This window comes from Clytia hemisphaerica, unplaced genomic scaffold, assembly GCF_902728285.1.
Source record: "Clytia hemisphaerica strain Z4C2 unplaced genomic scaffold, Clytia hemisphaerica genome assembly, whole genome shotgun sequence".
NCBI lineage: Eukaryota > Metazoa > Cnidaria > Hydrozoa > Leptothecata > Clytiidae > Clytia > Clytia hemisphaerica.
Window position 1 is genome coordinate 2,106,898 of NW_027104390.1, and position 25,295 is coordinate 2,132,192.

Here is a 25,295-nt window from a genome sequence, read left to right on the forward strand (position 1 = left end):
CCATAGTTTCCTCCTAGGTCAGTCCCCCCAGAAATGTTAGACTGCCTGCTGCTAACCTGATAACCGCTGTTCATAATTTTCTTACGTGCACGGTAAACCTCTGAAGGCAATTGAAAATTATACATCTGAGGAAAATAGTCCTCCCGCGGAAAATTTTACAACAAGAATCTTGTTGTGCGCCAGAAAGTCAAAAACTGATACGGCGCCCTATTCGTAAACACAATCACGCAACTTTGTTGTCATCCTCAGTCCTTTTAGACGAACGTGGTCCTTATGATTTTGAGATAGCATATTCGTCAGATTGTATGTTTTACCCATCCCTTTAGAGCTTCAGCGTGGTGGGCAGAAAACTACCACAATCTGATCTCAGGTTACCTGCTGCTGGATTGTCAGTGGTTGTCAAACCCTCTGAAAATGAAAAAATTATTTTCCCACCCCTTTTGTGTTTTCCCACCCCAGAAATGTCGAAATTTTTCTCTCTGTCCTTTTCACGACCTGGATCCGGGCAATTAATTTTCATGCACCTTTGAGCCTGAACCTTTCATTTAAAAACACATTGCTTTTACCTGGTTATACAGAAAACACTTTTGAACATCCGATCTAAGAGCATCCCTTTTGAACGGTCGTGGATAGATTGTAAATGACTCTCCAGGATTTTTTCTACTTTCTCTATTTCCTATCTCCCATTCTATCCCCTCGTCTTTTCTATTTTCTGACTTTCTGAGACTTGTTTTCTGATGATTTCTACTAACTTTTCTATATTTCAAACTTTCTCCAAATATCGACCCGACCGGGATTCGAACCCACCAAATGAAAGAATCTCTGATCAGAAACCCAGCGCGCTATCCGTTGAGCCACACTCGCACAGCAGAACACAACATTTGTAAATACTTATAGAATGACAAAAAAGACGGGGGTAATGTTATTGTAATATGGGTAAAAGTACCCCTTTTTTAACCTGACTGAAATTCGAGCCGTTACTAGCAACCCTGCGGGGCCCAAGGCGCCGAGTATGCACCCGGCACAGTGACAAGCCGTTACTAGCAACCCTGACCCTACCTAACTGATAATAACAGAACCCCCGTCTAAATGGAACCACCATACCCCCGTCTAAACGTTTCCGCAGACTGAAAAAATTTTCGCCTTGGTAGTCATTTACAATATACCCGACACCCTTTTTGAACACGTTTGGTTCAAATGTCCTGTTGAAGCCGACTGTTAAAAAAAGTCCCGATTGGCTAATTTTCCCGATTTTTTCCCGATTTTCTAACCCGATTTTAAACCCGATTTTTATCTGATTGGCAAGAGCTTCAAAATCGTCTTGAAAAACACCTTGGGTTGGACACCAGGGCCACAGATATCTGTAAAGCCGGAAGGGCTAGATAGGCAACTTTAAGCTTCGAAAGCTTTCTCCAGCAAAAAAAAGTGAAGCAAAAATTTGACTTTTTAAATTTCGTGCCGATGGATAGGATCTAGCATTTTAATTATTTTCGGAGCGAGAGATCAAAAAAAGTAGGCGGCAAACGCTATTTCACATCTCTCGAACCGGTGAAATTGCATATTTTAGTCACGTGACTTTGGTAGGAAATCCTTCCAAACCTAGGCTTCACTTTTCGATAAAAGCCGCAAATCTAGCCCTTCGGGCTTTACAAATCTGTGACCAGGGCCCGGTTGTTCAAAAAGCGATTAGATTAACCCTATTCAAACTAGGCTTTTAGGGGTGGTTCAGAACTAGGGGGGGGGGGGGGCTTTTCCTGTACCACCCCTTAACTTTTGATCTAGTGGGTCTTTTTGGATGAAATTTGGCACACAAGATCTTTGTCACGTAAGGTAACTTTTGACAAAAAGAATTTTTGATGACGTCACTCATCATGCCCAAAGTGAGCAAAAACCGAAAATTTCCTTTGTTCTTATAAATAGCTATTGTATTCTAACAAAAGCTTTAGAAAAAAGTTGTCTGAGTTTAAAATGCTTATTTTATCCTAAATATTCAATAAATTACGGTTTAAACAATATATTTGACATTAAAAATAAATTTGTATTGGAGAAGTGACAATTTTTGTGACACCTTACTGTCAGAAATGTCATCATACTCAAGGTGTGAAAATTTTTAGGTGTCAATTTTTTTTTTATTTGGAAGCTGAATAAAATTTCAAGGCAAAAGCTCTATTATTTCAGGAGCTATTACCAATAGTTTGACCTCCGAACAGAAAGAGCCCCCCCCCTAGGCCGAATAGGGTTAAGATTAGATTAAAGAGGGCAATCTTTATTAACCCGACCTCGACCTCGACCCTGACCCTTGAAAAAGGCCGACCCTCGACCCTTGGAAAAAAGCCGACCCTCGACCAAAATACAATAAAAAACCGACCCTGGGTAAAAAAACAGTTTTTTGGCAGTGTTTTTTTTATATAAAAGTTGAGCAGACAAGCAGGCAGGGGGTGGGATGGGATACACAAGCTTTTTTATAAGAATAATGAATATATCAACCTCGTCGCCCAACCCCCCCCCCCCGCCCGGCGGGTCGTATTATCTGCTTATTGATGTTTTACTGTGAGTGGAAGATAATATAATATCTCTCGTACATCAACGTAAATATTAAGCCTGGGATATAATGGATACGAGGCTGATTATTCATGTTGGTCAATAATATGATGCCCCGGGGGGGGGCAGGGGGTCTTGTGAAGAATATTCTCATCCTCCCCCCTCCCACCGACGACTATCTTGAAGTATTCTTTAAGTGTTCTAATGATCAGTTTTTGGAATATTCATCCAAAAAAAATCTTATAAAAGTCGCTAAAGCATTTTTTTACCCAGGGTAAAAGCTCTTTGAAGGAGCGCCAAATAACCAATAAAAAAAAATAACTCATCGTGCGATTAGTATATGTAATCGCAAAAGGATGTTCAACTATAAAAAGTTGATTACTGCAGTGTCGTAGAAAAATATCATGTACTTTAAACACGAATCCTGTAGAATAAAGTAGGGGGTACCCCTTAGGACCCATGACATCTTTTATGCGATGTAACCAGTCCCAAAGGATTCTCTTAAGGGCTCTGACCATAGTCAGAAAATAGATTTTAGTATCTGAACATAAAAGTTATGTTTTAGATTCTTTAACACTTTTAACAAAGAATGGCCTTTATAAATTGCTTTTTAATCAAACACCTTAAGAGTAATCAAAAACTTAATTGCAAAAATGACGTTATGAACTTTAAAAAGACGTGAATAATATGTTGTACCACCTTCTTTTATAAAAAGTGCTAAGTTTTAATGGGTAATTAACCTTTTTCTTTCGAACTTTTTTCAAACTGTCCGCAAAGAATTGAACTATTTTAAATTTTGCGGAAAATCTTTCTAAAAAGATGTGTCAAAAGTTATGACTGTTTTTTAAAGCAAAATCCAGATGAAAGATTGATGAAAAAACACTATTTTGAAGATTTCGAGACAATGAAGCATTTACAAAAATTTTCCGCAAAAATGTTTATTTTTCGGTAAAAGATACACCAACTAATGCGAAAAAATTTTCAAAATGTTTTTTCTGCGCCGAAACTAAGCTCTTCGAAGTTGATATACTCCTTCTTGATATACTTCCTCGCAAAAGTCTTCATTTCTTCTTCATCAAATTTTTTCATTACAATTTTTAAATTTTCAGATTCAAGAATAGTTTGTCTAACAGAAAATGTATAACATGCCATAGTTCTGTTGGTTGCATCAGTCAGAAAACACATTTTAAACACGGCAATTATGAAAAATTCACTATGGTCAGAGCCCTTAAGCTTTTGCCGAAAACCCCCTCGCGAAAAATTCTATTAATACTTCAGTCTTTGAAATGGACTAGGTTCGGTTGGGTCGCATGATAAATGTCAACGGCTTCTAAGGGTGCGTCTCTTACTAATAGGTCACAATGAATATATTCTCTGTGGTTAGGGGTGGGGTTGATGTAGTTTTTCCGAATACGTATAACCCGTTAAACCAAGTAAGTATTATCTGTCCCCTCATGCCAGGAAAAAAACAATAATGCTGACGTCAGTAAAACTTGTTCTTTGAAAAACTCCGGTTTGGCTGATGGTATAAACATGAAATTTGGACCAAGTCATCCGAAAGATGCAACATTATTACTAACAAGAAAATCTACCAAATAATACTCCACACTTTGTCTTTCTTTCAGAAAAACTTTTTAATTTGAAATCTTTGCATTCAAAATCTAAAGTGACCATTTTTCTCCGCAAGGGTGGTACTCAAATTTCGTTTGACGTCAGCAAAACATTAAACACTAATTTCTGATCCCTTCAAAAAAAAAGAATTAAAAAATTAAAGAAAGGGACAAAGGGCAAAGCCCAACATTTGAGAAATTTGGGACCAGTAATGGTACTTTTTTCTCGAAGCTTATACCTTTCAGGATAGGGACAAAACTTATGATTTTTTTAGGATTTTTCCCCTTTTAGTTACGCTTAGGGGGATTATTTATGGTTCTTGCAACCCTTAAGCAGGACTTCGAAGATCTAAAAAAGGCTCACTCTAGGCGGCACATATGCGCGTACACAATTTCGACCAAGTCCCTTCCCCGAGATCAAAAACAAAATTAAAGATAAATCAAGAGTAAGTGGAAAATTAAACGAAAGGGGTAGAATCGAGTCGTTCTTTATAATCCGTGTAATACAGTAATATTGTTGTTATATGATAATACAATAATCGTAACGAGATAATATCAGTTTGTGTAAGCCACAATTTGCTCCTTTCATTAATTTTTGCGTGCTCAGCTTATGTCTGAATAATCGTCTAGCATACTAGACTAGAGAAAGTGTACAACTTTTGCTTATTCTCCTACGCAGCTCCTATTCTAGCAAACGCCCTTACGTTCCCGCTCTCTGACATGATTAATTAACAGACGAGTTTGCTAGTCTAGAGAAAGGATAAATTTTACTCTTTCGGTAAACAGCTAAAAGAAAATGGGGCTTTCGGGTCGACCTCGACTGTGGTCACATAATTTACTACTATAACTTGGGTGATTAATTTGATAAAATCTAGTTCAACTAGTGTTAAAAAATCTTGACAAATGTGTTCTTAAATGCTTTTATATAAAATTTGTTCAAAATCAAAGAAATAATATTTAATTCTAATACACCTCTGCCTTAATGACCCAGTGAGAATATTGGTCGGTTAGCATAAAATCAATGATTCAAATTGCAACGGGGATCGGAAAAGATCTTATTTCATTGGTTGTACATTTCAATTAGAGTAGGTGATAGTAAGTGGTTCCACCGGGTTTGTAGCACGTGAGTATCTTTAATATACCACATTACAATTTACAAAAAAAGCAGTCAGTAGAACCAAGAATGACTGAGCCACCAATCTGTAGCTTTCTGATGATTCCATCTCTTCGACTTTGAATTTCAGGATATAAGATGTTTTCTTATGTGAAGTGCCCAATTTGAAGTAAACATGATCTTGAGCTTGATTCAGTTTGTATGGATATCGTGTTATAACGCAATCCGATTTGTTTACTTTTCCATTAAAAACCTCAAAAAAGGAATAAGCGAAAGAAATGTTTTTCGGACCATCGATATACATGTTAAATGTATAATTCATACCATCTGGGTAAAGGAGGCTAAATCCATCTACCACCCCTGGCTTTGCTTCTTTCTTGTATACCAATTCCTGTGGAAGTGTTGTAACGTTAGGGGGTTTGTTCATGAAGCGTCGTGTTTCAATTCCAGTTGTGTAGATAGTCAGTTGTAATGGTTTTTCCACATGTGTGATAGGATCAATCTTGGTGAAGTTGCATGCCAGACTCAATGTCGGTAGGATGAGGAAGATGGTACTCAATAAGTTTTGCCCATACATTTTTGAAGAATGTGTTATATTTCGGTTGTTTCTTATGTCTAAAAAGTTTGATTTCATTTTAAAAGAATTGATGATGTCATTTAAGGTGTGGGGAGTCGGTACTAAAATCTCAGACATCATAGTTTTTGGTGATTCAGTGACGTACCCAGAAATCTCCAAACCCTTTTTTTGCATCATGGGATACTGAATATGGGTGATAAACTCATTAATCCAAAGACCAAAATTAGGTGATGTCAAAAAATTTTAGTCATGTGTACTAAATTACCACCTCCCTAAAATGGGGTAAATATTTGATAAAATATTCTACGGTTTAAACGATGTTGTCCTTTCCCCCCACTAGTTGCAGGGTAAAATAAGAAACAAAACACTCTCGATTAAAGTTGAAAATATAAGCTTGAACAAAAACAAGCACTTCTTCTTACCTTTTTTCAAAATAATTCCAAATGACAAAACTAAAATTCTTACCCTTAGAAATTTGAGTTTAGCGTGCATTGATCTTGCATTTCAGTTCACGAGTGTCAGTTTACGTTTAAACGTGTATCTATGAACTCAAATTTCACTTGGCATCAATAAACATGACCTAACATGAATTATTTCTTTATTTGTCAATGCCTTTCCCCTGGAAGACCTCACAAGCATTAGTAAGAATGCCTACTGCTTGACTTACATGCTAAAAACCTACATGCTAATACTCAGTTACCAGATTGTATCTTTGATTATTGCTACTTAATAGACCCTACGGAAATTACACCTTGAAAAACTAGGGAGGAAGGTGTGCGTTTTTATTAGAACAAACTATATAAAAACTTTGATGACCAAAATATTAGGACAAGCTCACAACATTTTAAGGCTTTGTGAACTTTGAGACACCAAATTTCTTATTATTTCTTTGGTAAATGGACAAAAATACTCAGGTATGGTGAAATGGTGAGAATAAGAACATGTTAAGAACATCTTTGGTAATCTCAAAAAGTTAAGAACATCCGAAAGCTATCTAGAAATGTTGAAATTCAACCTAAGGGTAGAGTAGAGTCTTTATTGAGGCGGTTGAAGACAGCGATTTTGAGGTTATACTGAAGGTATTCACCAGCTTTTTCATAATTTAATTTAAATACTGCGATATGTTCATACAGTAGTAAAAGATTAAGGTTATGTACAATCGAACTTTGAACAACTATCAAATTCTACTTTAAAAGGCTCAAGCTTTTTATATGCAATCCGATGAAAGTTTTTTGAAATGGCCAATCAGGCTATTTAGTTGACATGATTATGTTACAAGAAGTACAGCGACTAGATAATTTTGCATGCTTAGTTGCACTTGGCACCAGACCACTATTCGGTCATTACGAGTTTCATGAGGTCGGCAATGACAACACTCCTGTGGTCTTTATCCATTACGTCTTTCATAATGCTATCTGTTTCCTCCATTGACATCGTGTCACCAAGGTTACACAAATAACGGGATAACGCTGCTCGGTTGACCAAACCTAGAATGTATCGATTAATTTACTTATAAATTTCACCTTATAAGGAGACAACCGTTAGCTATCTATAATTTCCATAACCTTTTAGGTGAAGGCGAGGCAGGGGTGGGTAACCCAAACCTATGTTCCATTAATATGTACAGAATACTACTTTGACCTTTTTCTCCTTTAAGCTGTTTGACTTTTCTTAGACCAAATTTTTTTCTTGCGGCACCAAAATTACAAAGAAAGCTTTCTGTGACATGAAACTTCATGCTTTCGGCGCTTTTTGTGAGTTTATTTTCGCTCGCCAACCTTGACCTTTTCAAGGCTTTTTTTAGGCCATTTGATCTTGCTAAGAGCAAAGTTTTTCGAGGCGTGCGGCGCTTAAGTTACGAGAAAAATTTTCTCAAAAATTTCATCCTAAAAAAGGTCAGATTATTTTTCAATTTTCCCCCCGCCCCGAACCGAAAAGTCATGGCTACGTCTCTGGCGGCTGCTATTATTGTAGCTTCAAATCATCCGTTTTGAGTGGTCAAAGAACATTTTAAGTGGCCTATGTTAGGAGGGAGTACCAAAAATATATTGACTAGTTAGGGGGGCTTGAAATTCTTTTGAGGATATCAAGAGGGTGCGATTTCTTTTGGAATTTTTGAAAATATCCTCCACCCCACTCTAGTAGATACTTTATGATCACTCCCTCTGTCCTAACTTGTACCAAGTCCTTGGGAGTGATCCGAAAGTATCTACTAGAGTGGGGTGGAGATTATTTTCAAAAATATTTCAGAGCAAAAAGTTAAAATTTAAACGTCAAAAGTAAATTTTCGATGTGAATTTTAATGGTAGAAATACTTACCAATATCTTTATTATGTGGATCAACAGCTTTTAAAGCCTCGTAAATTTCTTTTTCGTTGACTTTCTTCTTTTTTGATTCTTGTTCATAAATAGAAGCAAACTCGTCGACTTCGATGCGAAATTTGTCGTCTTTTTGAAATTGTTTCATTTCAGCATCCCAATCATGAGATCCAGGATTCAAATCTAAAGTTTGAAAATGTTTGAAGTTATTTCTAAAATATCTTAACCCTATTCGGACTAGGGGGGGGGGCTCTTTCTGTTCGGAAGTCAAACTATTGGTAATAGCTCCTGAAATAATAGAGCTTTTGCGGTGAAATTTTCTGTAAATTCCTAACTTTTATTTTGCTTCAAAATAAAAAAAAATTGACTCCTAAATATTTTCACACCTTGAGCATGATGACATTTCTGACAGTAAGGTGTCACAAAAAATGACACTTTTCCAATACAAATTTATTTTTAATGTCAAATATATCGTTTAAACCGTAATTTATTGAATATTTAGGATAAAATAAGCATTTTAAACCCAGGCAACTTTTTTCTAAAGCCTTTGTTAGAATACAATAGCTATTTGTAAGAACAATGGAAAATTTCGGTTTTTGCTCACTTTGGGCATGATGAGTGACGTCATCAAAAAAAAACTTTGTCAAAAGTTACCTTACGTGACAAGGATCTTGTGTGCCAAATTTCATCCAAAAAGATCCACTAGATCAAAAGTTAAGGGGTGGTACAGGAAAGGCCCCCCCCCCTAGTTCTGAACCGCCCCTAAAAGCCTAGTTTGAATAGGGTTAAAGTCATGAGGAAAAAGGATTAAACTATAGGGTTTTGATTTATTAGTTCATAAGAAGTGGAAAAATGATGTGTTCTAACCAACTCCATTGGTCTATTACATTTCTCGGTTGCGTTCGTGATTATAGCAGTACTCTCTCTAATGAAGGTACCATAACTAGAACACAAACGGTGGTTTTATGTTCGGAAAGCTCCATAAAGAGAGAGGGGTGTTTCACATCTCGAATTTTCCCATGCCGCTAAAGAAAATGAGAAAATTAGCATTCCAAAGAAACCAAACTTGACCTATTTTATTTTTGCCAAAGCTGAGATGATTTGATTTGAATGTAGCACTTGTGCGAAGTGATAAACATTCATTTTTGCAGTATACAATGAGTTAGTTGGCTACAGTTCAATGACTATTTATTACATACTCGATATAGATTATAAGTCCCCTAGTGTTTGCGTGATGGCTGAGAGGAGGGGAGGTAGAGCACGTCTACTTTAATAATTTGTCCTACCTAATGATCTGAGGATATTGACAATATCATTGACATCAATTTTTCCATCACCAACTCGATCGAATATGCTGACCACTTCTTTAATTTCTGTCATTATATTGTCGGATAATTTGGCCATTTTTCTTTTGATTTCTTTTATTCACTCAAAAACCCTAAAATGAAGATATACAACGCAAGGGTACGAATAACAAACCCTATGTATTAGGTTTGAAGAATTAGTCACAATAAAGCAACCAAGAAAAATATAAAGCTCTTTTTATAAAAACACATTTTTCAAGCGCTGAGCAAGTTATCGAAGGATTCAGCACAAGAAACCATAAGGGTTCCCGGCTCGAATCACCGCTTATTCTATGGTCTGTTCTGTTCAAGTTCAATGATGCCCTAGCACGGACCTGATAATAAAAATATTCAAGAGTTTTTTCAAATCCTTTCGGATCTAAATCTTCTAGATTTCTGGGCTACTTTTTAAACTTATCACTTTTACCGTCCAACTATCAAGTTTGTTCGATATCGACATTTTGATATCTGAATGAAAAAATACTTAGATTCATTTAGCTGATGATTCTCTTGAACTTTTTGCTAATTAATTTTCCATTTGTGCTTTCAAGAGAATGTCAAAAAAACGTTTATAAAAACGTAATAGTGAAATACTTACGTTTTTTGAATGTCCATCTGATCACGTGGTATTTCAATCTTCTAAATTGTTCTGTGACCTTTTACAATGTTTGCTAAATAATTGTCGCTCATTCTTTCTCAAACAGGCGTATCAAATTTCTACTCCTTTCATAAGTTTGAACCATTCATATTCTTGTCAAAATTTTTGAATAAAATGAATTTAGTAGCAATAGCCTAACTATGTAACATAAGAACATGATTAGAACAAAACGAGGCTCAATGTTCCAAAAATGAACAGCAGATCCTTGACAAAAATAGGTTCTTATAAAAAAAAACAGTTTAGGAAAGAAATAGTTAGAGAAGGAGTTTCAAAAAAATGTAAATGATTAGCAAATTCATCACAATAATCGATCTTATAACTTTTGGGAAAACCCTGCTGGTTGTATAGCGTTTTAAATCGATAAAGCTTGGAATGTTACGCATTCTTCCGACTGCTTAAAACCTCTACTGTACTATGGGGGTGGTACGGGTTTGATGGCGCGCTGGTACAGCTCCCGGGGGGTTCTAGGGTTGGCGAATGAGGGGTATGTGCGGACGGGACCTCCGAAACCGACACTTAGAGAGACTGATTTTTGCTGAAAAGGTGACCCTTAGAGAGACTTTTTGAATTTTCTTTTTGAATTTTGAAAAAAGTGATACCCTTAGAGAGACTTTATCACAATTTTTTCTCTGGAAATCAAAAAATTTCCTAAAAATCCTGAATTTTCCGACCCTTATAGAGAGACTAATTTAAAACTTTCTGATTTTTCTGACCCTTAGAGAGACTTTGAAAGGTGAAAAAACCGACCCTTACCGTCCGCACATACCCATCATCCATTTTTGCCTAAGTACCCCCCTCGGGGTACAGCTAGAGCTTCTTTAAGTTAGACCTCTATAAGTCAAATGTCTCCTTAGTTAGTACATAAGTTTATTATTGAGTTAACAATGCCTTGTGTTGCCCGTGCGAGCTATATAGACTCCTTTTCTGTCGGTGTTTCGATGTTCAAAGAAAAAAGTTCTACAAAGTGACAAAATATGGATTTTCTTACTGACGGTGTTGTTGGTGATTTAAGAAAGAAGTCAATATTTTGAAGTTTGTGACTCTCGTATACCCCTCGTTTTACGGGTATCAAAGAAAAAAATGACGTCCAACGTACATAACGTAGTCTGGCAATATTTTATACACATTATATCTAATTTTTTTTTCTACAATCGGTAACCTCACAGCAATCTATACACTACTTAATCTTATAGTTTTCTTCGTTCGAGTTAGCAGTATTAACTCTACAATTTCTCATCATGTTCAAGTCTTAACAACGTTTTTCGGGTCGTGCCAGTTTTTTTTTTTTAATCTTGGCACCTCACTCACTTTCAAAATTTTTCCTATTTCAAGCCAATATATTGTAGATTCTATGATCATGAGGTCTAGTGGTTATATTATTAATATTTACCTTACAATATTTACTTGATATTTTAGTCTGGTGGTCTGATCAACACTGAAATTTTCGCAGGATTCGGATTAGCCACTTAATACTACTACAACTCAACCGAACTTTTCCTAATAAAAAACTACAACACCAACAAGTTATACTTTCTGTTTTGTTTTTTCTGCAATTTTGCGAGCTCTGTCAGTATCCTTGAGTTTTGTTTTTGTGTTTTGTTTCTACAGTTTTACGGTTTTACAATCTGCAATTTTGTGAGCTCTGTCAGTATTCTTGAGTTGTTTTTTTTGTGTGTTTTGTTTCTACAGCATATTTTTTTCATAGAATATAATTATCTTTTTAGTTAAATATGATTATTTTTACATAGGACGAATAGCCATTGTAAAATATGGAAGAGCCTGAAAGACAATTAATAAAAAAAAATAAAAATAAATAAATAAATAAATAAATAAATAAATAAAAATAAATAACCTTCTCACAACGTTAGACATGGTGTGTAGTTTACAAGAGTATCGTTTCTCTTACAGCGTTGTTTTCATCCCGAACTATAATTCGATCAACAAATGTCCCTTTCTTAGCACCCAGTCTTTTTGTTGTTTGGCGACGCCGACGTCTCCGCCAAGAAAGTCTTTTCTGAATCTCTCGACGTATTTTTGGTTCCAATAACAAATAGAGAAAGCCATCAGTTAGTGAGTGCAATCGATTTAAAATGAATTTCCACGAGTGTGGTTTGCTGCTCTGCAAATACATGAATGTCGGTATGGTCACGAAAAGTATGAAAGACAGAACCATAAAAAAGGGAAGGAAAATGTTGTTCTGCTTTTTATCCGTGCTGGAATTGTGTGTACCTCGCAACGTATTACTTCTGATTCTCATATTACGTAACTTCTTATATAAATAAGAATACACCACAAAGAATAGTATCAGAATCACAGCTTGGAATAAGTATCTATACACAGCATTGATTTTGAAGAACAGTATAGCCTCGACTTCAAAATCGAACATACAAGTTGCCATAGTGATCATATAAATAAGCATTATGACCCAGGGTATTAGACATAATTTGATTCGATTTCTGTTATACCATGATACCAAATATTTCATGTGTAGATAGACCTCTAAGAAACGTTCCAATGTAAGTAGTACCATAGCGCTCGTATATGGAATATTGCTAGCAGTCAATAAGGCTCTGTATTGATTGTACAGTTTTGAAGAGCTAGCACGAAGTGGTTGGTACAATAACATACAGAAACATATGATTAGCTCGTAGGTTAGAATAGATGCTACAAAGCAATGTTTTGTTCCGTTCTTGTAACGGAAAAGTAGCGTTAAACAAACAGTGTGTAAAATAATGACCAATATACATAGCACAAGGTTGATGATGTCCCATATGTTCATAGTTGTTGTCGTTGACATCTTCTGGTCAGTAATTTTGAGTTTTAAGCCTTTTTTTTCTTGAATGTAAACTTTGATAAAGAATTCTGCTGTTTTTTCTAAAAAAATATTTATTTAATAAAATATTAAGAGTATGATTTTTGATTTGGTCTACATCTTTTTCGTGTGACATGAATAAACTCTTTATGCTTGGTAAACTCACAGAATGTCTAACTCACAGAGTTTGGGACAACCCAGCTAGACAAAAGAAAGACACCAACCGACGTTACCAAGCTTTCAAACATTTCAAGATATTAATTTTAATATTCTTCTTTCTCGTTTTCTCTTTTGTAGTCCATGACATCTTCGAAAATTTTAAGATTTCTTTAAGAAAATGTTTTCCATTTCAAGTCAAAACTATTGAGTAGTTGACCTATTTGCATTCATACTCCCCCACCGGAGCAAGTTGACCTGACTGTGAATTTTGAATTTAATTTTGATTTATTTTGACCAATTTAAAGTGAATTGCCCTATCAGTTTTTTTATTTGGTCGATTTAACTAATAGAAATAGCTCTTCAAAATCTGTACCTTTACGCCGTAAAATCAATCCGACAAACAAGCTTCAACAAGACAAGTCAAGTTTCCCATCTCATATGAAAATTCTGCCTGAAGAAAATTGAAAAAGAAAATGAAGATTGTGAAATATTTTTCTTACTTCAAAAAGGTACTTGAAATTAACAAAAAGTAATGTTTTTGCAGAAACGCGAAATTTCTTTATGGAACACTTCAAATTCATGTAAGAAATTTGATATTTGCAAAGGTTGATTATTTTCGTGTTTTCTAACATCAATGAAAAAACTGGGAAAGAGATATATCCTTTTTCAAATCTTGATATTCATTTAGAGACCTTTATTATGACATCCCGGAGGGAGGGGGATTTTAGATCGAGAAAATTAGTGCCAGAGATAATGAAAATCAGCGCAAATAACGATTTTACCATTGTCGTGCAGTCCGGTAGTTTTCGGTTTGAGCCCAAAAATGCAAATGCAAGACACTTAATTTATAGATTATCCTCGAAGACTAGAATGGAAATTACGATAATATCAAAAATGTTAAAAAGCCGGGGTTTGCTCTCTAAATTGAGCAAGCCTTAAAATTTAAAAGGAAAACTTAGTCGGGGAAAATATTTAGTTGGGGAAAGCTTTTGCTAAAATCTCTGTCATCCCTCCCTCTTCAATTTTGCCAATTTGCCTAAAAAGTCATTCTCCCTTCTCCTGGAAAAAGTTTTCACCTTAAAGTTATCGAGTATACTAACCCATCGTACAATTTTTCAATAAAAAGAGTGTGAAAAGCTGTATTCGCTTGGCTACTTCCTGTTAACATTGGCATGGCTTATTTCAGAATCTAACGAGGCGCCTACTATGACCATCTGGATGCCCATTTGAACGTAAAAGAACGCGAGATGATAAAACAATATCAACACAAAAATCATAAGTAAGAAAGTAAGAGGCTCTATCTTCTAAATTTACCACCGTTACAGAAAAACTTAATTGTAAGAAGAGCGGGTTAGAGGCCTAGTGTGTGCCTAACTGAAAACAAACTAAAATAATATAATGATTTTTACCGTGCGTTTCAGAGTTTAACTGGAGTAAAGTAACTCGAACTAATTGAACTCTCCAAAGTTCAAAGTAGAAAATTACATTACCTGTGAGTGTACGAATTAAAACGGGAACTGTGCACGTTTTCTTTATTAGAGCTCGGTTTATAAAGAACATTAAGGTTGAAATTTGAAAGAAAATGGTGAGCCTGAGACTTGAAAAAAATAGCCAATGAATTGATTTACAGAGCACCTATAAGGACAATTTAAGCCCAAAATTGTCATAGAAAAACAAGCAAATACAACCTCAGTCCAAATTGAGAAGCTCTAATAAAGATACGTGTATATACTTGTTAAGTTCTAGTCTAGAGCAGAAGCCTAATCAAGTTCATTAAACACGCGCAACAAACAACAGCTAAATTCACCAGCTTCTAAATATGATTTATCGCTGATATTTCATTTACAATATTCATTTTTTGTTACTCAAACTCCTTCCTCCAATCATTTTATTGACGTATAAAAAATCCTTAAATTGGTAAAAATAAATGAAAACCCTTTCTTTTGGGCTTCATTAATATGCATACTAACCGAGGCAAATCAGACGTTTAGAAACTCATACATTCATGAAAATTAAAAATGTCGAATTCGAAATTTTCATTATTTTCAATATTCTGTGTAATTTTTCACCCTTTTTTGTAATACTTTGTTCTTTTGTGTATTGGAATTTGCAACTATCGTGTTTTTTCGATTCTATTTTGATGACGTATTTCTCGACGTATTTGAGGGGGCCGTTTTTCATCAATTTTAGTTTTGGGATGTTCTTGTTTTAGGCTATTGTAGTCGCTCTCCCTTTTTTAACAACATCCTTTTTTTTGCTATCACCCCATCACATCAGTTCATCTTACGGGAAAAATTTTTCATCCTCGTGTCAAGGCATTAATAGCCATGTGGACCCACTATCTGTTCAAAACAATAGCCGAAAATTCGCCCATGGTGAGAAAAATGCCCTATTTAGCCCCATTGAGTTTAAAGCCCGAAGGGCTAGAGTAGAATCTCTAACCTTTCTCAGGCAAGAAAAAGTGAAGCCTTAAAAAATGCGCCGTATTTTTGACGACAAATTGAATCTAGCAATTCCTTTGTTTACGATTGATATTTTTTTCGAAATTTAGCGGTAAATTTTAGTTTCAATCTGTCATTTGTGTAAAAACCAGGCGAGCCGCTTAAGGCCGCGCAACTTTGGTAGGATTTGTTGGCTTCAAATCCTACCAAAGAGATTGACTTCTAGCCTTCGGCTTATAATTCATTGTTTAGCCCCCCCCCTCTGAGCTGTATTGAACGCTTATCTCCACTGGAAGATGAATCAATGTTCTAGAAATCCCCATTGGACGTCTGAGCTGTTGCAATTCATGCATCTGTCACATGCATCTGTTATGCTATTTTCTATTCACGTTAAAGGAGAAAATGCACAAATCTGTGTAGATTAACCTTCAAGAAAGATGTTGAAAAAAATAGATTTTCTGTCATCAATTAATTGACTTGGGAATTCTAGAACTCTTTTCCATTGTTTTTGCTTTTCTAAAACTTATAATCTCTATTCGCAAAAGTGTCCGTAGAAAAATATCAAATTCTCACAGACCCACTGGGACCCCTTCCCACAAGAAATATCGTCCCCGGTGGAAAATTATACATTCCAATTTTTGTCGCCGCTGAAAATAATCAAATATACGAATCCTCACTGCAAAATATTGTGTTATTTTTTCCCAATTGAATGTTTTGGTTTAAAAACAAAAGAATTTAAGTCCCCAGCCAAAGATGTATTATCCCCAGCCATATAAAACATGGGATATTCAATCCCGATCGAGTTTTGGTCCGTTATTTTTACTCTCACTGGCTGAAAAAATCTCACCCGGTCTGTGAGAAGGGGGGTGTTATCATGTACTAAAAACACGAATTATGAAACGGAATAATTTGAAAAATCCCTAATTAAATTTTCAATAAATTTTAACTCATTCATCTCAACAGATTTCTCACTTGGGGTGTGTGAAAATATTCATATTTACTCTTGATTTCGATTACCAGTTGGTGAAAGAATCCTACCAGCCCGGAATATTGATCCATCTGAAAATGTATAGTTTGAGAAGTTGTAAAAAAATTTTTATTTGAAATAAATTGTGAATACATCATCATATTTTACTCATATCAAGTGGAATATTATCCTATTTCGGGGAAATTCTCTTTATAAGGATAATTTTGATGTATTTTATCCACACTCAGATGTTGAAATCATATCAAAGGTAAACATTTGGTCGTTAGTTGGAAAAACCATATTCAAGCAATATCTAGAATAATCTAAAATAAGGGAAAAACTCATCAATTTTATTAGATATTTGTTTACTAGTCCCCGGTCCCTCTAAACTGGTCCAGGTCGTCAAAACAACGTCCGTAAAACGTCTATAATACTATTATATACAATACAATTGTTTCATACGTTGGCTCCCGCTCAATGAACATGGGGTAGTGCCTTGATTTTTTCTTAACAAATCAGACTAGTGAAATGTTTTTCGTCTCTCTAGAACCAGGGTAATCTACCGTTAGTTTGGGAAAACTTCTACATGTTTTTTTTATAAGAACAAACTATATAAGAACATTCTAAGAACATTCTAAGGCTTTGGAGACTTAAAAACATGCATTTTCTTAAGAAATTACATCAAAATGCTCAAAAAATGCTGAAAATAAGAACATCTTAAGAACATTTTTAGGCTTCAAATCCAAAAAACTAAGAACATCCGAAGGCTTCGAAAATCTTTGACGTTCTTATAAAAAAAAAACGTGTAGCCGAATGAACAATATTGAGCAAAAGCTTTAAGCTTTTTATGAGTACTTTAGTAGCAGACGATCAACATTGATTATATTTGCGTCATTCATCAAAATATACAATATTCTACGCTATTCTGTCTATTTTCGAGGGTAAAAAATATTACATTTTTTCAGTATAAATTAAAAGCTGAATCTAAATAACAGATATTTTCTTTTCAAGATTTTGCTAGTGATTTTTACGTTAGTTATGCGGCACAGTGACAACTCTACCCGGACGAGATAAATCATCGACGGAAAAAATAACAATCATATTCTAAATCACTTGTAGCCGAGGAAAACTCTTTGATTTAGATTCTATTTTTTTTATGGCCACTTGTCTTAGAAAGGGTCAAAACATAGCTAAAGTGTTAAAATCTTGATATCCTAAAATTTGAGAAATAAACAGAGCTGTTGTGCTCTTTCTTCTCAAAGATGACACACTGTATACAAACTATACAAAAATAATCAAAAATAATTTAATGTCGTTTTTCAAGAATGTTAACACACTTAGAAAACGGATTGAAAAAATGTATCTTATTTGTTTGTTTGTAATCGTGTGTTTATTGTTTCATCACAAGGTCATCTCTCTTGGTCTACCCATTGTTCTCAGTTCGATATCGGATCCTGGGTGTATAGTATGCCTCCTTGCCGCCGTGTAAGATACCAAAGTTGGGCCACCGGTCATGCTAGTCCTCTGGGCCACCGCATTCAGCTTCTTACATTGTAAGCAATACCAAAAAGCAGTTCTTAAATGAGCGTTCGTGAACGCGTAAACAATCGGGTTCAAAACTGTATTACATAAAGCGATGAATACCGTTATCCGATTAAATCGAATCCCCTCGATTAGTTTTTCATCTGATTGGTCGTAATACCCGATTCCAGCTGATAGTAGCCAGTAGATAGCAAAAGGCATCCAACATAGGAGATATACTACTATTAACAGACCAAGTAGGATACTGACTCGTTTCTTGACTCGCATATTACCAGGAGGCTGGGACGAGCCACTGAATCGTGTATTTGAGACATTCGATCTTTTAAACCATAGTGTGTAAACTGACGTACAGTACGTAAAAGTTAATGAGAATATCGGTATAAAGAAACCAAGGAGTCCTGTGAACATAAAGTAGGTGAAGGAGTGAATGCCAGGCGCCCATTCACGGAAACAGAATTGTTTTTCCTCATTGTAACTAAATGAAACACTGCTCGGGATTAATAAGGCAGCACTCGTGATCCATATGATTGTAAAAATATATTTAATGCTACCTTTCTTGAGCCTCCAATTCAAGCGGAGAGGATGATTGATAACGATGTAGCGGCTGATTGACAGAACGCTCAACGTTAGTAATGATACTGTCGCTACTACGAAGAATACGCTCAGACCTTCCGTAATACCACATAACACGTTTGCCGATCTACCACGTAACCCCGTAGCTGGGATATCAACAAAAATGAATGGGTAAACGCTGAGACATGCCACTATGTCAGATATCGCTAGATTTAATATGAGAATATTGACGATGACCCGAAGATGTCGGTATTTGAGAATGACGAAACAAACGGCTAAGTTTGAACTTATTCCGAATATGGTTATGATGACGTAACCAATATACATTAAATATATTTCTCGTTGCGTGAAGACATCCAAGAAAGGCGACTGGGTAGTTGTTGCCGTTGAATTATTCGACATCTTTTTGTCGTTGTCGGATTTTTGTGGGTTGCTTTGAGCGTCCAAGATTTTCGTTCTTTTACCCAATGATGTGAGTCTTTTGGTTTGTAGTAGCAGCCTAACATAAAAGAGAAAACAATATTTCAATTCAAAAGTACAACTTCAGCTATGAAAAAAATGTCAAGAAGATATTCTGCTAGCGTCAATGACGTCTTTGTAAGGTCAAATAAACGCTAACTATGACGGTGTGAGGGTAAAGAAGAGCCCTATGAAGGGTCGTTGTTGGTTGGTTTTGTATTAAACAGACTGATATTTCAAAAAGTTAGAATGAAGATAAAGAAGCTATCCTCTGTCAACTAACAAAGAACAAAGACTGTAATTAAACCCGATATTTTCCGGGATGAAAAACTTGCGTTGCTTGTTCAATGACGATAGCTCGTCTGCCAGGATTTCCTTTAAGATTTTAGTGAGAGACTATAAAAAGGAGGTTGGAAAGGCAAAGAGGATTGTTTTTTGTTTATTTGTAGCTTTCTTTCGGAAATTAGGTTTTGTGGGTTGCTGTATATTTTTTCTGACAACATTTTTGTGCAATGCATTGTGTGTCTGAGTGCACGAGTTTTCGTGATTTTGGAAGAGGACAAAAGTTAACACAGTATGATGGAGGGCGTAGGTGTAACAAAAAAGAGGCTACACACGCGGCGAGAGCTCAAAAAATGGATCCGGCCAGCAAACAATTTATAGCAAATATTTACCCTATCCCTATCAGATAAAAGTTCGATGAAATAAAAAACCCCATCAGTGTTGTAGATGATCAGAAATCGATCTCATCAGATACAACTTCGAAAATTTAACTATGCTGCCCTATTTTGAGTATTTTTTGCTATTTGAGAAATATGTAGTAGTATTTAAAGTCCATTCACTTTAATGTGTACTAATCCTTGTTTTGCTTGCCATTTTTCACAGAATACTTCATTTTTAACATAATATTTACCGCTCAAAAATTAATCTAGAGCACGTTAGGGATAGACTAGCAAAAACTAGGGTTTTATAAAATAAGAGCTGCGTAGGAGAGCAAGGAAAAATTGGCGATAGGGTGCCGCTTTCATCCCGTCCCGCCACTCTTATTTTGCTCACTTGGAGCATGGGATCTACTTTCTTTTGTCCGAAAACCACGAGGGCCATGATTTTCGGATGAGTCTTATGAGGCCCCCCAGCAGTAAGTTAGATCACGATATCACGCAATTTTTTGTATTCAATCACGATCACGAAAATCAGCAAAAAATTTGGATAATCACGCACACCTTTGAAAGAGTCCAAATCACGGCTCAAAAATATTTCAAATTACGATCACGTTTTGACTTATGATAGACAATCACGAAAGTAGAAAAAACTCCCAATCACGCCATCACAAAAATCGCTCGGGTGGCCTCTGTTATAAGTGGCTTCACTTCCCATCCAAATCGAGGGATTCATTCCTCTCTAGCCCACCGGGGTTTCAATGAATGTAGTTAAATAATCTGCCTTAGGGGCTCTGACCATAGTCGGAAAATTACTTTTAGTATCTGAACATAAAAGTTACGTTTTAGATTCTTTAACAATTTTAACAAAGAATTGCCTTTATAAATTGCTTTTTAATCATATCCCTTAAGACTAATTAAGAACTTAATTGCAAAAATGATGTTATCACCTTCTTTTATAAAAAGTTTTAATGGGTAATTAACCTTTTTGTTTCAAAGTTTTTTCAAACTGTCCGCAAAGAATTGAACTGTTTTAAATTTTTAGGAAAATTTTTTTAAACTAATACATCAAAAGTTATGGCTATTTTTCTATGAAAAATTGGAATAGAAAATTGGTCAAAAAGCACCATTTTCAAGATTTTGAAGCAAATAAGCTTTTAGAAAAATTTTGATGATTTTAGTTCGATAAAAGATACACCATCTACCGCAAAAATATTTTCAAATTTTTTTTTCTTCGCCGAAACTAAGCTCTTCAAAGTTGAAATACTCTTCTTCGCAAAAGTCTTCATTTTCTTCTTCATCAAATTTTTTCATTACAATTTTTAAATTTTCAGACTCACGGATAATTGGCCTAACAGAAAATGTATAACATGTCAAAGTTTTGTACGCTACATCTGGCAGATATTCATATTTTGAAAGTGGCAAATATGGTCAGATCCCTTAAAGATAGTTTAGGAGCCAATAATAATCAAGGTTTCCCTGATGACCGTTATCACGAGAACTTTGTATCACAATGCGACCTTACAAGCATTTTTAAAGTTTCTCCAATCAAATATCTTTATTGCAGTAACCCTCAAGGGCGGGGTGTCTTAGAATTATGCCAAGGTTTAGTTATATTGCATTACACAACCTTACCTATAAAATTCTTCCACAACTTATTAAAGTGTGCGTACAAGCCACTTGACTAATGATAATGAACTGAAGCCATCAAAAAGATTTTTTAAAGTGGAAAAGGATATATCCGAAGGAAATTTGATACTCCTTTGAAAAGAAAATATCATCATTTTCCATTTTATATTTAAAAGCATTCTTGTGTCTTCCTGTCTCCGTTATATTGCCAAAGTCGAGACTAAAAATCGTATCTTTTTGCTACTCTTTTGGAAATGATTCATTCACGCCTTAAACCGCAAGCGCCGATATTTTTTGCAAAAGGGGCGTCGAGGTTGTCATTCAATCTTTCTAAACTGAGCCCACGATGAACACATCCTTGAGAGCCAAGCTTTGAAACAAAAAAATCTTTGGAGGGGACAGAAGGTCCTGAGAACAACTAATCAAGCCCCTACAAGTAACTGAGAAGAAAGTAAGTTTTGGTACATAAGTTGATCAACAAATTAAAGAAAAACGCAGTAGTGATTATGATCTTGACTTCCGTGAAGGAGGTCTGGGTCATTGACTTCCAAGTCCGGAGGGCTAGACACGAGACTACTGGATGGGAAATTAAGCCACTTACTTCTCTTCCGTGACCCGCGTGGTTTTCAAACCAACGCTAGATTGAAAGTAAAATATATCGCCACATTTCGAAAAATATGCTGCGTGAAAACAAAGAAAGTGCTAGATTTAAACCGTCATTCTAAATGCGGCGCAAATCTTAAGGCTTCACTTTTTCTTGCTTGAAAAAGGTACGGTCAAAAGCAGAGGCCGAAATCATATATCAACCCAAGGACACTTGCTACGCTATACAAGTGTCCTTGATCAACCTGTGCTGACCAATCCGGATTCTATTCAGCGCACAATCAACGCAGACAAAAGTAACCATGACGACAATCCAAGACCTTGGATTAAGTTCAAAGTTCATATTTCTTTTTGCGTCGTTGAAAACACAACTCAAAAATGTCATCAACGCTTTTTAAAAATAATCAGTGATAGAGAATGATAACATAAAAATTTGTGTATTATTTCAATTCCATTGAAGTAACATTACCATAATTAATAGTTTAGTAATTACTGTTATACATTTATAAATCATGTAGAAGATTTCTTTTGAAAGAAACCCACTCCGATTACACTTGGAGGTTTTTGGGGAATTCGTCAATAGTAAACATGTATATTGATACAGTCAGCTCTAGACATTAATATGGTAATATTTGTTCTCCATCTTTGATTCTTTCTACAGTGATTAGATTGACACATGTGCGATAAAAGGGGCTTTAAACTCAATGGTATGGGTTTGATTCTCACACTTCGCAAGTGAATGTACCTCCCGGGTCAATAAGTGCCATGTTAGGGGGATATTGGGTACCATGCTCTGATACAAGAGTGTTAGGAGGTATTCCATACTTTGTATGTAGGATGCGAGGATGCACTGTCCTCCCGAGTTATTCGAGTATAGTTACTATATAGTACACCATCAGCTCTCTCTGTCTCTCACGAGCACGGGTTGGCAGGGTCAGATATACGCAGTGATTTCCATATCCTAGGATAGCGAATTCTGTCCTGGATAGGGCCTCTTCCGTTTATTGGAAGGGCTTTATCTCTTAAAAAATCACTGACATAGACACGTCTAAAGAACCAGCACAATGTGTAGGGGTGTGTACTTTAAAAATGTACCCAATTTTACCTAATTGACCCATTGGAAATCGGAGAGATTGTAAGGTCTTAAATGATTGGAATTCATTTGACCTTGATGTTGAAAATTGACCTGCTAGTATTAAATTTGATAATAAAGAAATTTTCTCTCACATAGTGGACAAACAGACTGATTCTAAATGAAAATTTTTAATCAAATACAACTCTTATGCTCATCTACATACGATATTGAAAAACAAGCTTACAAGTATCATCTTTCATTAAAGTCATACATAGGTTGTCAAACCTAACTAAAAAAATTGTACTTAATTCAAACGATTGCAAGACCCAACTTGCACATCAGTTAAATAAGAAAGTAGTCAAAGCGGATTTATCTTCGAAATTGCTGATCTATTCTCCTATTTGTACATTGTAGTCAATTTAGATTTAAGGGGGTAGTCATATGAGATTTTGAAAATTGGTGAAAAATTTATCAATTTCGGGATTTAGGGTTATTTAGGATCCTTTATCCTTCCTGAACATACCCTGAAAATTTCAAGGCCGTAGCATAAATATCTGCCGAGATATTGGGTTTCTTATGAGCCCTGGTGTACAATTTTCTCCTTAGCAACGGGAAATCGCATCCGTTGCTAGGGCCTCATTTCCGTATGGCTGCTCTAAACATAGCATCATGACATATCAAATGAAAGCTCTTTTTACGCCCTTTTCGGGCGTCTAAGTCAATACCGCCTTTTTTTCCCGGGATTTCTTAATATGACGTAATTAAAGATGGTAACCAAAGAAGTGGTATTTTCAAAAACTTTCACATTTTGGAGGCAATCAGCTGTGTTTTTGACATGGAAACTGAGCTTATGCATTGTTTTGGATTGAATTATGATATTATTGAATGTTTCATTTCATTTCTCACATCTGAGAAAGCTTTGGAAGCCTATAATTTGAGTGAAAGCAACAATCTGATTCTGCGAACTGATGTTTTCGAGCAGTAAAACTTGTACACCGAAAAAAACTTTTCAAAGTGATGGACTATACTATAGACTATGAATAAAGTTTGAAGCAAGGAACCAAACACATTCAATGATGTATCCATTGTGAGTCTTAAATCCAGTGGAAATCTAGTCTTTGATGAAAATTGAGTAAAACTATGCATTGCATGATTGACGTTCAACCCGAAGACACGTTTCCCTAAGATCAACATTGAAATTCACCTGTAAATGATATAAACAGATTTGAGAGAGCACAAGGATGATATATTTTGTTGGCAATATGTTTTTTGATGAGAAAATGCACTTTTATTGACTTAAAGCCATGTTTACGCGTCGTACGCAGAGTTGACGCAAAATACTTGGAGATTCCCGGAGCACGTGGAAGGCCATTTTTTTTCAAAAAAATTGGACTATTTTAGTATTTCCAGTACCTTTTCAACATTAAAAGTAATGTGTCAATCCATTTTGGTCAACCACAGCAAAAATTTTGTAAAACGGTCTATGTATCGCAGAAAAATTGAGAAAAACCTCTATTTTCAACTTTCTGCGCTGTTTTCTCAAAACACGTTTTAGGGGGTTTTCACGCACCTTGTCAGCCTTTTCTCAGGATTGAGAAAAGCTATCGACTTGAAATTTTCAGGGTAGTTTTCCATTATGGTAAGCCTCAGGATGAATGAAGCAGTTTTTTAAAAAAATCATTTTTTGACTTTTAAACTGAAAAAGTACAAATTTTAGGTTCCAGACCCCCTGGCTTGAAATTTTGAAAAAATTTTCCACTCATTCTGGAGACATTCATAATACTAACCTTCACCAAAAAAATTTTTTGAATAGCTTTCTTAGTTTTTCTTAAAAGGTTGACACAATATTTTTATAGCTTTTACCCCCTAGACGATATTACCCCCGTCTTTGCTATTTTTAGAATTTTTTTTTAATTTTTCAAATCCTTTATAGTTGTGCTACAATTGTGGAAAGTTTCATTGAAAAATATATACTACTTCAGAAGATATAACAAAAAGTTTAAAAAATTACATTTCAAATTTCTCATATGACTACCCCCTTAATTAGGTTCTGAAACTAAATTTGAAGGTAGTAGCAGCAATCTTTCGTATAAATATTCTTACTAAAAAGGAGAGGCTGTTTACATTGAGCATGTTAAAGCGAAAAGTAATTCAAAGATCCGATAACATGTCAATATTTTACACATAGGGTAATTTTCATTGTGTCTGTAAAAC

The 25,295-nt window shown here is 35.4% G+C and overlaps 2 protein-coding genes and 1 long non-coding RNA gene across 3 annotated transcripts; all 3 read right to left on the minus strand.

Moving 5' to 3' along the window:
- Positions 1–5,037: 5,037 nt before the first annotated feature.
- Positions 5,038–6,300, minus strand: LOC136819683 (uncharacterized). The gene is made up of 2 exons (XR_010848472.1): positions 6,265–6,300; positions 5,038–5,880 (listed from the first exon to the last, which is right to left on the minus strand). It is a non-coding gene; the product is annotated as an uncharacterized lncRNA (long non-coding RNA).
- Positions 6,301–6,985: 685 nt separating this feature from the next.
- Positions 6,986–9,619, minus strand: LOC136819771 (uncharacterized). Its single transcript, XM_067076012.1, has 3 exons — positions 9,448–9,619; positions 8,162–8,344; positions 6,986–7,329 (listed from the first exon to the last, which is right to left on the minus strand). Exons 1-3 carry the CDS (start codon positions 9,563–9,565, stop codon positions 7,175–7,177), a joined length of 456 nt encoding a protein of 151 aa, XP_066932113.1. The 5' UTR covers positions 9,566–9,619; the 3' UTR covers positions 6,986–7,174.
- Positions 9,620–17,914: 8,295 nt separating this feature from the next.
- On the minus strand, positions 17,915–19,154 carry LOC136819770 (somatostatin receptor type 4-like). Its single transcript, XM_067076011.1, has one exon. The coding sequence runs from the start codon at positions 19,056–19,058 to the stop codon at positions 17,943–17,945; it is 1,116 nt and encodes a 371-aa protein (XP_066932112.1). The 5' UTR covers positions 19,059–19,154; the 3' UTR covers positions 17,915–17,942.
- Between the last annotated feature and the right edge of the window lie 6,141 nt (positions 19,155–25,295).